Source organism: Strix aluco, chromosome 3, assembly GCF_031877795.1.
Source record: "Strix aluco isolate bStrAlu1 chromosome 3, bStrAlu1.hap1, whole genome shotgun sequence".
NCBI classification, from domain to species: domain Eukaryota; kingdom Metazoa; phylum Chordata; class Aves; order Strigiformes; family Strigidae; genus Strix; species Strix aluco.
Window position 1 is genome coordinate 38,859,613 of NC_133933.1, and position 16,864 is coordinate 38,876,476.

Below are 16,864 nucleotides of genomic sequence, written 5' to 3' on the forward strand. Positions count from 1 at the left end.
TTCAGCCTTGTCCGCTGCGATCAGGTCTTACCTCTGCTGGAAATCCCTCCAAGGAGGAGGGCAGCTCCACAGACCCAGTGGAGAGCCTGCCTCTGTCGGTGGGAGCCAGACAGTGTTTGCCAGCTGTTCTGGACAGTGAGTAGGATCCTGTCTGGTTTCGTCCAGCTTGTTCCTGCTAAGGAGAGTAATTCTAGGTGAACAGAAGCAAAGGAATCCTAATGTGTTTGGTTATTGAGTTTGTAGTAGTCAGAAAGGATTCTTCCCTTCCAACGTTCTCTGTCGTCTAGGCTACTGTGTGCTTTGTATGCATGCCTCAGCGCTACCACCTCTGTTATCTGCCTTTCCAGGGTGCCTGCAAGTCATGTGCTTCCTTTTCCATTGAAGGACAACTTCTGGGAGATGGGGGACACAGGTCCCTGCGGTCCCTGTACAGAGATCCACTATGACCATGTGGGTGGTGGCAGAAATGCTGCGGCGCTGGTGAACCAGGGCAGCCCCGATGTAGTGGAGATCTGGAACCTGGTCTTCATGCAGTACAGCAGGTACCAGGCACCTAGCCTGAACTCCAGAGCCTTTTCCCCTTGTCTGACTCCCAAATCATATGTGTATATCCTCAGACACCTCACTGCTTTCCAGGAAGTGGCAGTACAGGAGCAAGAGGGAAGCTGTGGTGATGTGTCCAGGGTGGCTCTTGGTCCTCTTTGCTTTATTTGTTCTGTCCTCCTTCAACCTCTGCTGCCTATTCTCCCTCACTGCTGCATCCCAGAGGGCTCTTGAGGTCTGCAGCAGCCCAGAGAAATCTGCAGGAGGAGAAGGCCTTGGGTCCCTGTTCAGGGAAGGCATTTTTCCCTATGTTACAGTCTGTCCTGACTATCTGATAGTCAGGTCCTGGCTGCCTGACAGTGCCTGGGCAGGCTGCTTTTAGTCTTGTCCCTGAGCTTCCTTTTGTTGGATCATCTGCTGTTTCCATTCCCTGTCACTCTTCCACTCTCTTTGACTCACCTGCTCCTTTTCTTTCCCCCTGAACTGACCCTTTTTTTTCTTTTGTCTTTTATTTTTCCTGTCTGGCTGACAGAGAGGTGGAGGGGAATCTGCTTCCCTTGCCACAGCATCATGTGGATACAGGAATGGGCCTGGAAAGGCTGGTGACAGTTCTGCAGAACAAACGTTCCAACTACGACACAGATCTCTTCACTCCCATCTTGGATGCCATTCACAAGGTGACAGTGCTTCTGCTCGGAGTCACAGCTACGCAAAAGCTCCTTGAATGCAGACTGCTTACCTGGTACCATAGTACAGCCTTCTCTACACATGTTACTGTGTGGTATTTTGAGACAGGAAGTATGTCCAGCCAGGTCCAGAGTAGCATTCTGGGGAAACTGGGGAGAATTCCAGTTTGGAAACCCACGGGGATATCAGCACTGCTGATCTGTTTTTCCTCCAAAGTTTCTTAAATTCCTTTGTGCCAAGGCATTGGCTGACCTGTCTTAGGTACAGAACCCTTTGTCGATAATGCTCTGGAAGGATTTAATAAGTATGTCTTGGATGGACAAGGTTTGGAGATAGTTGAGAATCACAGAATCATCTAGGTTGGAAAGGACCTTGAAGATCGCCTAGTCCAACCATTAACCTAGCACTGACAGATCCCAACTACACCATATCCCCAAGCGCCATGTCAACCTGCCTCTTGAACACCTCCAGGGATGGGGACTCCACCACCTCCCTGGGCAGTCCATTCCAACACCTGACTACCCGTTCTGTAAAGAAATGCTTCCTAATATCTAGTCTAAACCTTCCCTGGAGAAACTTGAGGCCATTACCTCTTGTCCTATCACTTATTACTTGGTTAAAGAGACTCATCCCCAGCTCTCTGCAACATCCTTTCAGGTAGTTGTAGAGGGCGATGAGGTCTCCCCTCAGCCTCCTCTTCTCCAGACTAAACAACCCCAGTTCCCTCAGCCGCTCCTCATACGACATGTGCTCCAGACCCTTCACCAGCTTCGTTGCCCTTCTTTGGACACGCTCGAGTCATTCAATGTCCTTTTTCTAGTGAGAGGACCAAAACTGAACACAGTAATTGAGGTGCGGCCTCACCAGTGCCAAGTACAGGGGCAAGATCACTTCTCTGTCCCTGCTGGCCATGCTATTTCTGATGCAAGCAAGGATACCATTGGGCTTCTTGGCCACCTGGGCACACTGCTGGCTCATGTTCAGCAGGCTGTCAATCAACACCCCCAGGTCCCTCTCTGACTGGCAGCTCTCCAGCCACTCCTCCCCAAGCCTGTAGCGCTGCTGGGGGTTGTTGTGGCCGAAGTGCAGCAACTGGCATTTGGCCTTATTGAACCTCCTACAGTTGGCCTTAGCCCATTGCTCCAGCCTGTCCAGGTCTCTCTGCAGAGCCTCCCTGCCCCTGAGCAGATCAACACTCCCACCCAACTTGGTGTCATCTGCAAACTTACTGAGGGTGCACTCGATCCCCTCGTCTAGGTCATCAATAAAGATGTTAAACAGGAGTGGCCCCAAAACCGATCCCTGGGGGACACCACTCGTGACCGGCCTCCAACTGGATTTAACTCCATTCACCACAACTCTTTGGGCCCGGCCATCCAGCCAGTTTTTTACCCAGCAAAGCGTGTGATCACGATCATGCGAGAAGCATGATGTCAAGTGCAGCTGGCTGCTTCTTGTATTGAAACTTCCTTCTGCAGCCATTAATTTATTCTAATCTATCTCCTTACTTTCTCTGTTAGGGCTGCAGGGGGCCCAAATACCAAGGTCTGGTCGGGGATGCTGATGTTGGGCGTGTGAATATGGCCTACCGGGTGGTGGCAGATCACGTGCGCACCTTGTGCGTGTGCATCACTGATGGCATCTACCCAGGCTTCTCTGGAGCGGAGTAAGGACATAAGGAATTGGTGTGGGGTGGAGGGAGTTAGATCTAAAAAGGAATATGGACAGCCAGGGGAGAGGTACTGGCATGGGCCCAAGATAGGGAAGGGAGCGCAGGAGCTTCGGGGAAGCAGGGAGATGGGAGCCTGGAAGAGGTTCCAATCTGCAGCCTCATCCTTGGGTGGGTGCAGAGCATGAGGAGCAGCTTGCCTGTGTTGATAGGTCAGGCCAGAGGAGCTGGGTAGGGAGTGTGCTGGGTGTGGAGCTGGGCAGGGATGCTCAGATGGCTGCCTGGCAATCCTGCCCTGTTTTCAGACTGGTGCTGCGTCGGATCCTGCGCAGGGCTGTCCGCTTTTGCTCTGAAGTTCTTCACGCTCCACCTGGCCTCCTGGCTTCCCTGGTGCCTACTGTAGTGGAAGTACTGGTGAGTGAAAACTGCTGCCTTGGGGGGAAAAAGAGTATCACACGTGTCCTAATCAATGCCATGTCCCTTTCCTGTACACTGTCAGGAGATGATCTTGGATTTGAAGGAGCTCCAGGAGGGTGTATCTGGTGCTATACATTGCAACAGTAAAAATCTCGTCTCCTGATCATTTGTGATGGGAGGGAGGGGGCCTAGTGTGACCAGCAGTACAGTCAGCACAAGCATGTGTGGAAGTGTATGCAAATGCACATTGTTGTTTCCCAAGGGTAGTGGCTTCCAAACTGTTGTATCTGGTTAAAGCCATCTGAAATTGGTCCCTGGGAGTACTAACAGCATCCTAAAAGACAATGTGTTCACCAAGAGATGGTGTGCAGGGGCTAGCAGAAGCGGGTCACAGGGAGATAGCCAGCAGATGGCAGCTGTAAGTCCCTGTGTGGTTCTTCCCCTGTGCTGCTGTCCCTGGAGCTGTGTTCTGGGACTCCCTTCACACTCACCTGCCTGAAACCTCTATAATGCTTGTGGCATGCTGTGAGATTCCTAGAGGAAGATGCTGAGGATGTTATCACTAACTAAGGCTCACTCCACAGGGAGATGCCTATCCAGAGCTGACAAAGAATGCAGACCAGGTAAGCAATGTGGAATCCTTGGAGAGAAACCCTGTATCTTGTTATCTTTGTGAGGCACTGCTCTGAAGGGCAGAAGTCAGCCCTTCCTTGGGACTTAGCTGGAGGAGTTTGCATAGCCTCCTCCATAACCATGTTCTCGTGGGTGGGCTGAGATGTGCTGGGAACATGTTTGTACCATGGGCACGAGAAGTATCTGTGGCAGATTTCCTTGTGGGAGCTCTACTAGATCCTTAACAGGGACTGCTTGTCCTTCTGTAAGGCAGCTGTTGCTCTAAAAAAGCTAGGGTAGCTCTTTTGTTGAGTGCAAGTACATCCTGTCCTAGCCTGGGTACACTTTGTCCAAAGCGGATTGGTGATTTAAGGCTACTCCCAGCTCGCTTCTGCTGACAGCAACTGGGACGAGCAATTTCTCTGGCTGTTCCAGCCATGCAATTTTAATTGGGTCACAGACATGAATGTCTGACAGGAAGCATTTGTCAGCCTCCAGCCTTCCCCAGGTGGATGCTCAATATTTCCTTGACAGGAATGGTGATAGGAGGTATGGTGACTTTGGCACTGTTTAGTAATGTGTGGGAGCCATGTTGTGATGGATGCTCACAGAAAAAAAAGGCTGGTTCAGGCAGACACAGTACCCCTGTTGGACACTTGATTGCTTTGAGCTGACTGTATCAGTGCTGAGCTGAGCTGGGGAACTCCCTGAGGTGTTGTGGCTAACCCTTCTTCTGATCCTTGGGCAGATCATGGATATCATTAATGAGAACGAGGCAGCTTTTCTGTCCTCCCTTGATCGTGGGAGGCGCATCATCGAGCGGACGGTGCAGCAGATGGAGCCCTCCACAAATTTCCCGGGTGAGTCTTCCTCCTCTGACAACCTGCACTTAAAGATGGTTATCCAGGTCCTCACAAGCACTGCAGTCGAAACTGATGGATGTTTGCCTCCCCCACACGTTTTCAGAGACCTTCAAGCCCTGGGCAGAGGAGCAGATGTTCCTTTCTCCAGATTGCAATTGGTTTCTAGTACTTTGTTCTCACAACAAACTAGGCACCAGGCAAATTAGAAACATTCCCTTGCTGCTTTATTGACTGATTAACTTTGCTCCTTATAAGACACGGCTGAAAGAAGGAGCTCGGGACCCAACCAGCTCAGCTGCCTGTCTAGATGTGCTACACTGAATTTTAGCAGGGATGGGGCTGTGGGGCATCATTAATACAAGAACAACTGCATGACTTCTCTTCCTTTCCCCGTTACCAGTGCAGCTGCACACAACACGGGTGAATCCAGTTGCCAAGGCACACACTAGATTGGTCCCATCCAAGCAGATCTTGAGATGCTTTTGCTTTCTGTGTACACAGAGTTCATGTCCTTTTTGTCCTGCAGCTGAAGTAGCCTGGTCTCTCTATGGGAATTTGGGGTTCCCTCTGGATCTGATTGACTTGATGCTTGAAGAAAAGGGAATCAGTTTGGATTTGGCTGCTTTTAACAAACTTGCTCTGGAAGATGCGAAGGTGAGAAGGAGGTTTGCCTTGTCAGAATAATTCAGAGCCTTCCCTCTCTCCCGTGAGCGTGGAGGCAGAATTCCTTTCACTGCTGTGGTTCCTCAGATGCACCACAGGGCCACATGCCTTTTCCCTGAAGAGGAAGTGGGTCTGAAACAGCAGTGGGGTCACAACGCCTTTGCTTGTGGGTGTGGGACTGAGAAGTATTGGCTGGTGATTCTCTTCAGATCAGTAGAAGTGTTTTGTGATGCTGACTGTTGCTGGAGTGAAGGTTATCATAGAATTACATAGGTTAGGAGTGTCCTTTGTCAGTCATCAACTCCTCACACAAAGTAGAGTCAGCTTAGACAGCTCAAACAGCAAGTGATTTATGAAGAGTTTACAAAATCTCCTTGGTCTCTGTAATGCTGGAAGACTTGCACTGCCACCCGCACCCACCCCCTGCAGTAATTGATTCAAGGCCTCGCCCTCCTGAGCTTCAGTGGCCTGAAAGTTTCCCAGCTACACAGCAGCAAGGTGTGCTGGGAGGGCTGTGTTAGCTGTTGCTTATGGCGTGCCTCAAGGCTAGCACAGGGTTGTGGTCAGTGGTTGCGGGGTTTGAAGGAATGGGGTTGGTTTAGCAGTAGCTTCCATCAGCCTGGATCTAAACAAGCCTTTTCCAGGAAGGGGGAGGAAGTTGTTCCTAGTCTTGTAGCCCCGGTTATCAGTTTGAATGCCCCCAGGTATCTGTCCTCTAACTGTACCTGTGCTCTGCTGTAGCGGAAGGCTGGTGGCCCACAGGCAGGACAGCTGGAGGACACAGACATGCACCTTGATGTGCACTCATTGGCTCAGCTGCGGAGCAACAACGTGCCTGCTACTGATGACTCTCCAAAGTACGCCTACACGCTTGGGCAGCACGGGCAGTACGGTAAGTGGCCAAGTCCTGTCTGTAAGGCAAGCTCTGCCTGAGGGTGCTGGAATCCCTCACAAGACTGCTCTTACTGTCTAACCTCGTGCATGCAGAACATGTACTTTGTGGCTCAAACCTGTCCACCTTGCTGCTGCATCTTTTCTCTGCCCCTGTACCTCATCCCAAAGTAGATGCTTTTCTTATTGCTGTGGTGTGTCCCCAGGAAGGCTCTGGGCTGGTGACAGGGCTGTGGGCTCTGGGTCGTTATGGCTGTGCAGTGGTTAAGCAGGGGCTGTTGATTTCTGCTAGAGATGAGTCTGTCCCTAACAATTAGGCTTCTGGGTGTGAGTGCTAGGGAGGGCGAAGAATAATTATGCAAAGGGTTTATGTAGGTGTCTGAAGCCATGCGCTTGCTATTTCTTTGACAGACCACTAGATGCCAGTGCAGACTTTTTATCATTTAGGGTAACTGGAGTTGCTGATGCTCTAGGGAAAGTATAAAGCTAAACCACAGAGTAAGAGGTGGTGTGGCTGTCACAAGCAATTAGAGATAGCTGTTTACAGCAAGCTCCCTCTTACCCAGTGTGCTGGTGGCAACTTACACTAAGCAGAAAGTGAGGGAATTCAAGCTATATATACTATGGCAAGAGTGCAATGGAGGAAAAAAGCCCAGCACTGACATTGGCTGAAATCTCTAAGCTAGAACTCTCCCACCTCCTCAGTCTCTGAATCATGGAATAATTCAGGTTGGAGGGGATCTCTGGATGTCCAGTCTCTTGATCAAAGGAACATCAGCTTCACAGTCAGATCAGGTTGCTCAGAGCCTTGTCCATTTAAGTTTTCAGTATCTTTAAGGACAGAGATCCCACAGCCTCTCTGTTCCCTGTTCTTTGTCACTCTTACGGTGAAAAGCTTTTTTCTTTATGTACAACCAGAATTTCCAGTACTCTAGATATAGTCTCACAAATGTTAAATAGGGATGAATAACCACTTTCTCTGACCTGCTGGCTATGTTTGTGTTCATATACAGCCCAGCAGGCAGTCAGTCTTCCTTGCTGCAAGGGCACCCCGCTGACTTGTGTTCAGCTTGTTCCTGAGGACCCCAAGGTTTCTGTCAGTCCACTTTTGTAGCCTGCTGAGTTGGCTCTGAAAAGTAGCCCCGCTCTCCAGTGTATCATCAGTCCCTACCAATTCATCGCCATACACAAGCAGGATATATGGATACATCCCATCTTGTCATGGATAGTCATTAATGAAGATGTTAGATGGTGTTGCCCCTAATATCAGCCACCAAGTAGCTCTGCTAGTAACTGAACATTAGTTGAACATTGAACTATTAGCAATTTTCTGTGGGGCCAGCTGCCCAGCCAGTTATACACTCACATTATAGTCCACCTGTCCAGTCCATATCACCCAAATTTGGCTTCAGGGAGCCTACAGGAGAGCATGTTAGAAGCTTGCTGCATCAAAGAAGGTGATATCCATGTTGTCCCTTGTCCACCAAGTCTGTCATCTCTTCCTAGAAGGCAGGCACGTTTGCTGAGCTTGCAGTGTAGCAAGATGCAGATGTGTCTGTGCCACATCTTGCCTATCAGGCTCATGTGGAGTCAGATTGGGTGTCCCTGCCTGCTTACCTGCTATTCAGTAGGTCTGTCACTAGGTAAGTGAGGGGTGACTTAGTTCCAAGTAACAGATCCTTTGTCGTTTCTGCCAATAGGTGTTCCTCTCCTACCAAGGCTAAGGGAAGTGCCAGCTTTCAGTATAGACTGGGTGTTGGCAGGGTTGGCATGGGGAAGTGACCCCTCCTTTCCTGTTGCAATAGGGTGTATGCACTAATTGCTGCCATCTTCTTCCCCCTGACAGAGTTCAGCCCATGCCAGGCCACTGTCCTCATGCTGTACAGAGATCAGTCTCTGCAGAAGGAGGCTGGGGCAGGGCAACGCTGTGGTGTCATCTTGGACAGGACTAACTTCTATGCAGAGCAGGGCGGGCAAGCCTCTGACAAAGGCTACATGATATGTTTAGGACAGCAGGTAAGACACTTTGCTGCCAGAACTGTGGGTACTGATGTCAGGCAGAATTCCCCAAGTGATAAGGTGTTTTACTGTGACAATTTGCGAGCTGCTGATTCTTGACAGTTCCCTTGGTTTTGCATCAGAGTTGGTGGGGTGAGGGAGAAGCAGCAGTAACTTCAGAGGTGTACTTGCTGCTCTGGTTGTCTCTCTCAGCCCTTTGCAATTTTGTCTTGCTGGGGAAGACTGTAAAGTCTCCTTGGGTCTCCCTTCAATGTGACACACTCTCACCAGCTGGGGTTGCAATGCAGAGAGAAGGCAATCAATGATCAGAGTCCATGAGCTGAGTAACTTGTCTCTGGCCCATCCTGGATGACCACAAGCAGTGCCCAACCTGGGACCCAGTGCAAAAGCTCTTGTCCTTCTCAAAAGCATCAGGGAGGACCTCCCACTTCTGCAGCATGTTCCTTCAGCCTTGCTAGAGGGAGAGCTTTGACTCTCTCCTGGGAAGTTACTTGGGGTGCAGCTTTTTCTTCTTCCCACATTCCAGCTCTTGAGAATTTCCCCTGGGCATTGATGCTGCCTCTTTAGCCTTGCAGAATGTGATAGTACCTTGCTCAGCACTTCTCCCCAAGCTGAAGCGGGGATCAAGTTTCTGTTGCCAGCTCAGTGAGGCAGAAATGGCACCTTGGATGCCTGAGACAGGTGCCTTGGCAGCTGCTGTCCATTTTCTCATGGACAAGCATCCTTGTTAGGAAAATTCATCAGCATGGCTGCTGTTACTGCTCCTCCACTACAAGCTGACAGCCTCATCATGTTGTGCAGCGAGTGGCTGGGTGCAGGGAAGGTCTGAGGCACTCTGGTTACATTCACAGTAAGCTTCTCCCTGCTTTTCCCACCCCATTGCTGTCTTTTAGGGATCAGCAGGGGTTGCGTTTCCCAGTTGGATAAAGCAGGTACCTAGCACAGGTATTTGAATTTTCCCTGTGTCCTAACTCATCTTTCTGTCTCTTTGCTCAGGAAATACTCTTCCCTGTAGAGTCAGTTCGTCTCTGTGGTGGTTATGTGATCCATGAGGTCACTGCTGTGGAAACCCTGCGTGCTGGTGACCAAGTGCAGCTCTTTGTGGATGAGGTGATAACTCACTGCTCTTTTCTCAGCCTCGCTTTGAGAGTCTTGTGATATCCTGAGTAACCTCGGTGCAGCAGAGTCTTGTCCCTTGTATCCTGAGACTGCTCTTCATTATGATGTGCAGTGGGAAGGAGACCTCACAAGTGACACTAATCTTTTATGAGCCATTGGTCTGTCCAGAAGTATCCAGCCTGCCCTTTGCTGTTTTACAGAGGTGATCCCATGGGAAAAGAAGTTAGATCTGCCCTGTGACACAAATTAATCTGACAGCTGTACTACCCATTGTTTTTAACCCCATCTTCTCCCATCCCCTCACATGCAGCCTTTCCCTTATCTCTTCATGCTATCCCCTGCTCCCCTGAGCTGTGGAGAACCAGCACTTCCTGCCAACTTTGTGCTTTCAGGCCCAGCGCCTGGCCTGCATGACGAACCACACCGCTACTCACCTGCTGAACTTTGCGCTCCGCCGCGTCCTGGGCGACAGCACAGAGCAGCGAGGGTCCCACGTGACAGCAGAGCGGCTGCGCTTCGACTTTGATGCCAAGGTGACTCAGGACTCCTGTTTTCTTGTTCTCAGCAGTACTGACATCCCAGTGCTGGCCTTCTCTCCAGGGATCTTCTCCTCTCACCATAATCACTCCTTTAGAGACAGGTCATGTTTTGTCTGAGCCATGAAACTTGGCCCTCTGGATGTGACTGGCTCTGCTTTGCATTGACCTGACTCTGAGCAGGACTTGCTGAGGGGATGAATGGGGATCAGAGGGGAAGGGACTTAGCAGTGATCATGGGACTGACCTGAGTAGTGTAAAGGGGTCTCTGAGAGATTCACCACCTTGGCTGTGGCGTGTATCTGATATCTATGCTGGTCATCCAGGTGAGAGTGGTTGGGAACTGAAACTGGGGCTGAGCACTGGCCCTGGTAAACCTGTCACTCATTGCAGCATCTCTTGAAGAGTTTAGTTGATGCTTTTGGATCAAAAATCCTTATTCCTCATGGGTGGGAGGGTCATGATGCTCACAGTTCCCTTTTACAAGTAGGGAAGATGAAAAATGGGGAGAGTGGTGTGGCCAAGCTGAGCTGCCTGTGGGCCCTGCCCCAGTTCTCCCTCCTTTGCTCTGTATCTCTCAGGACCCTTCTCCTGATGGTGGCTGATTTACTTCCGCAGGGCCCTGTGACTGTGGAGCAGCTGCAGCAAGTGGAGCAAGTGGTCCAGGATGTGATCAAACGAAATGAGGTTGTGCATATGGCTGAGGTCCCCCTCACACTGGCAAGGAGAGTTCAGGGACTCCGTGCAGTGGATGAGGTATGACGGGATGGCAGTGCACATCTTCACGAGCCTTGTCCTTCAGCAGGAATCATCTGGGTTGCAAGCGACGTTGATGCAACAGGTCTCTGCAAGGGAATTGACTCCCAAAACTCAGGAAAGAAAATGGGACAGAGATGAGATCTCAGGACACTGTGGTGTAAAACGTTGAGGCTGGTGATGATAGGCTTTCTGCTCATTTCTTTGAACCAAAAGCTTGTAGTGTCACCCAAGTGTTTCTTTCTCCCCACGGTGACTGGTTGTGGGGGACAAGCAGTGCTGCCCCTGACTCTGGGGCTACTCTAGAATAGGCAAAAAAAGAGGCAGACACCTGAAGCCACGTAGTTGGTCTGTAAGTGCCTCTGAAGGACCATGTTGTTAGCTGCTGATCCCTGTCTCCTCTGTCAGGGGTATCCAGATCCAGTGAGGATAGTGTCTCTGGGGGTCCCTGTGGAGAGTGTGCTGACCCGTGACTCTGAGGCTGCAATGCAGACCTCTGTGGAGCTCTGCTGTGGGACGTAAGTGACTTTTACTTGCAGTCAGAAGATGTGTTTGTGGGTACTGGTGGCTGAGGTAGACACATTCTTGCCAGCTCCAATCCCTGTCCCTGTGCAACTGTTTCCTTATCAGAAAGATCTTGTGAGGGCAGGATGGGCTAGTTACGAAGCTTTGGAAGTCCCAGGGTGAGAAAACTAGTGAAACACAAAGCATTTTTACTTGCTTCATAGTCTGAAACCAACCTGGAAGCCTCAGGGCACCAGCAGGGTGTGGGAAAGAGGCTTGTGGCCTGTCACACCAGTTACAGTGCTTTGGCTTTGGGGTTGCAGGAGGGCTGGGGACCCAGCAGGAGACTCTGAGATGGTTGTGAGATCTTGAAACTGCTCTGATTAATTATCTTCATCCTCTTCTGCTTTTAGCAGTAATGAGAGTAGAAGAAGAGTTAATCGATCTTAGGACAATGCTGACACACACACACAAAAAAAAAAAGGAACAAATTGGCCTTTGAGCAGATACAGCTGAAAATGAGCAATTTTCTAGTCATAAAATCATTGTGGGAGTTAGTGGGACAAGAAGCTGCATGGCAATGGAGATGATCAATTCTTGTGAAGCTGTCTGAAATGATTACATGTGGTAACTGAATCTGAGACACTTAGTTGTTTTCATATCTGGTGCTGAATAGCCAAGAAGGAGAGGGGAGGTTGTCAGTGCCCTGTGACTGCACAGCCACCCTGTGACTGGAGTCTGCTGGCCTGACAAGAGAATGGTGGAGTTCGAGGAAAAAATTACTTTGTACAAGGTTCAGTAACAGCTGACTAGAAGAGAAAAATCCCAATTTATTACACTGCTGAAGGAAAGGAGAGGAAAGCAAGGCAGAATTTGGCTGTTACGCACCGTTTGACAGCAGCCTGCTGGGCAGGTGGCACAGAGGTTCCTCTGGAGTAGCCTCAACTCTTCTGTTTCTTACCTGGCAAGGTGCCATTGGGATTTTAGAGATGGGAAAGGATTGAAGCTGTTGGGATTGTGGAGAGGCTGCTGAACTTGAGACTTGTCTAAAAGGATTGCAGGCTTCCCAGTTTCTGCTCCCAGAGAGCAGCTTGTTTTCATTCCTGTTATCTGCTGACTTTGCAGGCACCTTCTACAGACAGGAGCTGTGGAAGATCTGGCCATCATCAGTGAGCGTCAGCTTGTTAAAGGGATTAGCCGTGTCATTGCAGTGACAGGGGGACAAGCAAAACAGGTAAGAAAGGGGGAGCTGAGATTTCTGCCCTGTCAAGGCAATGCCAGAAGGATTCAACTTTATAGGTTCCTGCACAGACAATTAGCTTCCTCCTGCTTTGGCTGAAGACCCCCTGCTGTGCCTGATCTGGCTTTCTCCTTCACTTATGGACTTGGCTCTGCTGCTGTACCCCACTTTTGACCTCCACTCCCCCCGTCCTAGTCTCTTATCTCCTTGACCTTCACTCCTCCCCTCAGACCCCCTTTTCCGAGATGAGAACTTGGCACAAAATATCAGGAAGCCTCTGAACTATAAATTTCAATCCCCAGGTAGGTATTTAAAGGTGTGATCCTTTGTGCTTTGGTTTCACCTCCTGTTCATCTCCTACCTATCACAGTTGGATTTGCACTTTAGGATTACGGGGCTATGGCCTCATTCTTACAGCCCTTTTGCTTCTTTTCTTTAGTCTTTTTCCTGCTAAACTGTGGTTCTGGTCTGGCTGCGTCTGTATAAAAAGTAAGCAACCTACTATTGTGTCCTTGAGATTGCTCTGTCCCTTGAATATCTGGAAGTGTCAGGGGGCCTTGCAAGCTTGCCCGCTTCCTTTAAGTCTGCAGTCAGAGGAGAGTGACTCATTGTCAGTGGAACTGGGAAGACTAAAGGCAAAGCCCACCCCTGCAAATCTGTTGCTTTTTGGCTGGCTGTCCCCTGTGCATCTGTGTCCCTAGCAAAGCTTTTCTTCGGGCAGAGGAATGAAAAGCTGCAGGGCACATCTGCGTGCTTTGCTGGAAGTGCTGACCTGGAGAGCCCTGAGAGGAACCATGTGCATGTGTTAATCGGACAGGGGAGACTGCAGGCATGAGGGAGTGACTTGAAACAAGGGATGTGTATTCTAGCTAGGTAGAGCAGTCCTCACTGCCCACAGCTTTTCTTACATACTCTCTGCTGTCCTGGTCTAGAGTTTAGCAGGACCATCATGGGCACAAAGGTCTGGCAGAGAAGAAATGTTCCAAACAGTAAGGATTTTCACTGGTAAAAAAAGCTTGTGTTAGCTTTTTTATTAACGGTAGCATTGGTGTTGGGGAAAGCAATAAGAAATGCACCAAGGCCAGCTGAACTGGTCCTCAGGAAATTGCTTGAGCCGCTAGTGAGTTTTTCTTTAGTTTTAGTGTTTCTTTTGTTTCTTCAGTCATTAGCTTCAAGATTGCATTTGCTAATGTAAAAAGAGCACTAAGTAAATGGGGCTCCTAGGTTTTTCTCGTTGAAATCCTGATGATTTGATGTGAGATACTGAGGAAATATAAATGCACAACGGCTTAGTCCCCTGGGTGTGTGATCATCTAGTGTTGGTTGTAAGTCTAGAAAGGAACATTCTCTTCCAGAGTCTCTTGGGGACATTCATTCTTAAAGCTTCTGTCTGTAGGTGCCTTCCCACTGGATCCTGAGCATTACTTCAGTGACTGTGACCCTGCTGCTGCCCTACTTTCTCTATCCCCGTTCATTCTTTCTATTGCTGCATTTGAAGCATCCTCTCCCCCCTTCTCTCCTAGGCTCGGGAAGTAGGCCAGTGCTTGGCTGTGGAAGTGGACTCTGTCTCCCTACGAATGAAGCAGAGGAGCACCTCTATTCCTGAGATGCAGAACCTCTCCAAAGAAGTGGGACAGTTGACCAAAGTAAGGATTACAGTCCTGTACAGGAAGATCCCAGCATGCACTCTATACACTTGAGGCACCTGACTTCTTCCCTACCAGGTTCACATCTTATCAAGGTCAATAGCAAGGGCAAGTTTCTACCTGCTGTTGCCTCTGATCACAAAGATTTCTACCAGTGTCTATATGCTTCTGTTGCAGGTGACCTGCTGCCAGAGGGAATGTTAGAGAAGGCAATGGTGGGGGAGGTAAAGCAGTGAAAAAGGGTTTCTAGGCTTTTCCTCAGGCCTTAGATGCCCAGCTGAAAAGAGAAAGCTACACACCACAGTGACTGGCTGGCCTGATCACACAGGGGTATAGGAGGGTCTGGGTCTCCCGGACAATTAGCGGTTTATGTCTAGGTACAGTTTAGTGTCCTTACGCAGCAAATGTCTTGCAGGTGGTGGCTAGCACTCCAATGCCTCAGTGGCAAAGAAAAGAACTACAGAGCATCCTCAAAGCCCTACAGCGAACAGCCAACACGGCCGTCAAGAAACTGGAGATGCAGCAGGTATGGTGGCAGCAGCACACTAACTTGCAGCTTGCTAATAGTGCTGTGGCGTACGCCAGCGGACCTGGGGTCTCTGTCACACTTCACAGCCACTCAGTCACTAGGGTCCCGTTAGAAGGCAGGAGAAAGCAGGTGCAATCCCACACAGTGTGACACAAGCCCTCTGTTGGGTTGATTTCACTGGCATTAACCAGGGCCATCATTTAAAGTAGCAGTGAATGACTGAGTGGGCTTTTGGCACCTGCCAAATCCCCATGTCTCTCTGCCTGTGAAGATGGAGAGCCCCATATCGACACTTTTGGCAAACACGAACAGGCAGAAAGGCATCACCTCCCTGTTTATACATGGAGAAGGTAAGATGTCCCTGACAGTGGGGTTTACAAGGTTCTGCAGTAAGACAGTGGTAGGACAGAGCCTTTCTCTCAGCCATATGGATATTGCTGTGGCTTCCCAATGCATTTGTGTTCTGCCAATTTATATTAAAACCCCTTTGGAAATCCTTATTGGTGACTTTGTGTTCTCAACAAGAACTATCCTTTTCTTAAAATAGGAGCATCTTGCCACAGGAACTTTCCTGACACATGTGGTGATATGTAAGTCCAGGAAGGAGGCTGAGGACTGAACAGGTCACTGTCTACTCCACTTTTGAAAGGGGTTCATCTCTGCTTGCTTTTGAGGAAGGAGGGTTGTACAGGTTTCCATGTGGAGATTTCAGTCTGCCAGTCTTACTTTGATTTCTACTGACATACATCTCCCTTCTATCTCACAGAGCAGCACTTCCATTCCCTATGTACATATGTTGCATACACAGATCCCCATCCATCCCACCCTGTGCCACCTGTAGCCCTTCAAGTGCTGTATGTTTCCTCCTTCAGGCTGAAGAGAAGGCACAAAGCCTGCTAGCAAAACATTGCAACCAACCTGTCATCGTTGATACTGTCCCAGCGGACTCCCTCTCTGTGAGTAATCCCCATTGCTGGCCCAGCGGTACCTCAGGTGCCGCAAACAGTAAGAAGGAGCTGCTGGGCATGTTTTCTGCTGCATACCAGTCTCCTTTGCTGTAGCCTGACCCCTCTTCTCCCTGCCTCTCCTAGATCCTAATGAAGGTAGTGAACCATCTGTGTGACAAGTCTCCTGGCACATCAGTCCTGCTGCTCAGCCCTCAGGTTTCTGGTGAGGTGCTCTGTGCCTGTCAGGTGTCCAAGGTGAGCAGAACCCTGGTAAAGACATGGGGAACCTGCCTGCAAAGAGGGGGACTGGACCACTTTTCAGCAGGTCCCAGCTGAGGCTTTTCCTGGGGTTCTACACAGTGTTGGTGGTTAATCACGCAGGGGTAGGACCTGAGATGACCATGCTGGGACTAGATATGCTTTTAATCTTTGCTGGGCACAGATATCCCTGGATCCTCCAGGCCATGTTTGCCCAGGGGCAGGATGCAGCATTAACATGTAAACTCAGCCTCTGTGGTCTTCCCAGTCATGACTGCCTCAGGTTAGTGAGGGCCCAGGCTGGCTGAGGAGAGCATGTTGTTACCTTTCTTTATCCAGACTGCAGAGTGCTCCACAGTCCAAATGACTTTGCTCTGTGTCTCTTCCCCAGAATTGCCTCCCTGTGTTCTCCGCTGCTGACTGGGCCGTGGCTGTCTGTACACAGATGGAAGGGAAGGCAGGAGGCTCTCCTGTTGTCGCGAAGGGCAGTGGAAATGCCAAGGGCATGCAGGGAGCCCTGACTACTGCACTGGAGTTCGCTCAGAGTAAACTCTGAAATAACTGTGATGCTTTGGTGGCAGGTGGTGGCAGGACAGCTGTATGCAGCCCAGCTGCAAGCTACGTGGAGACTTGATGCAGAGCACAAGTTATACAAGCAGTTCCCACACTGCTGCAGCCACTACATTGGAGCATTTGGCTTCTGGCCATCAGGGATCAGCAGAGACCCCAATCCCACTGACAGAACGATGCTGCCTGTTCTCAGCATGGGCATAGGCGATTGAGCACCATTTGCAGTAGCAGATCCTACTTCTGCTATGGTGCAGTTCTTGCTACAAGACCAGCGCTGAGAGGCTCCATGAGAGCGTGGGGAGATGGCACAGTGTTATCCTAAAGCCATTAAATGGTAGAGAGTGTTTGATCCTCTTGTTACCGAAAACTCGGAATAAAGAACTTATCGACACCGA

The 16,864-nt window shown here is 49.9% G+C and overlaps 1 protein-coding gene across 2 annotated transcripts in view; it reads left to right on the forward strand.

Moving 5' to 3' along the window:
* Nucleotides 1-16,864, forward strand: part of AARS2 (alanyl-tRNA synthetase 2, mitochondrial) — a 19,019-nt gene extending 2,155 nt beyond the window's left edge. The window contains exons 4-22 of one of the 2 annotated variants that reach the window (XM_074818148.1): nucleotides 348-542; nucleotides 1,076-1,220; nucleotides 2,751-2,896; nucleotides 3,205-3,313; nucleotides 3,901-3,939; nucleotides 4,677-4,788; nucleotides 5,318-5,445; nucleotides 6,196-6,346; nucleotides 8,192-8,361; nucleotides 9,361-9,474; nucleotides 9,876-10,016; nucleotides 10,638-10,775; nucleotides 11,184-11,293; nucleotides 12,405-12,513; nucleotides 14,043-14,165; nucleotides 14,581-14,691; nucleotides 15,567-15,650; nucleotides 15,786-15,896; nucleotides 16,084-16,269. In XM_074818148.1, coding sequence (XP_074674249.1) covers nucleotides 348-542; nucleotides 1,076-1,220; nucleotides 2,751-2,896; nucleotides 3,205-3,313; nucleotides 3,901-3,939; nucleotides 4,677-4,788; nucleotides 5,318-5,445; nucleotides 6,196-6,346; nucleotides 8,192-8,361; nucleotides 9,361-9,474; nucleotides 9,876-10,016; nucleotides 10,638-10,775; nucleotides 11,184-11,293; nucleotides 12,405-12,513; nucleotides 14,043-14,165; nucleotides 14,581-14,691; nucleotides 15,567-15,650; nucleotides 15,786-15,896; nucleotides 16,084-16,143 — 2,296 coding nt within the window. In that variant the 3' untranslated portion in view covers nucleotides 16,144-16,269. Of the gene's footprint in view, nucleotides 1-347; nucleotides 543-1,075; nucleotides 1,221-2,750; nucleotides 2,897-3,204; nucleotides 3,314-3,900; nucleotides 3,940-4,676; nucleotides 4,789-5,317; nucleotides 5,446-6,195; nucleotides 6,347-8,191; nucleotides 8,362-9,360; nucleotides 9,475-9,875; nucleotides 10,017-10,637; nucleotides 10,776-11,183; nucleotides 11,294-12,404; nucleotides 12,514-14,042; nucleotides 14,166-14,580; nucleotides 14,692-15,566; nucleotides 15,651-15,785; nucleotides 15,897-16,083; nucleotides 16,270-16,290 lie in introns of those variants that run through there. The other variant, XM_074818147.1, reaches the window with a different exon arrangement.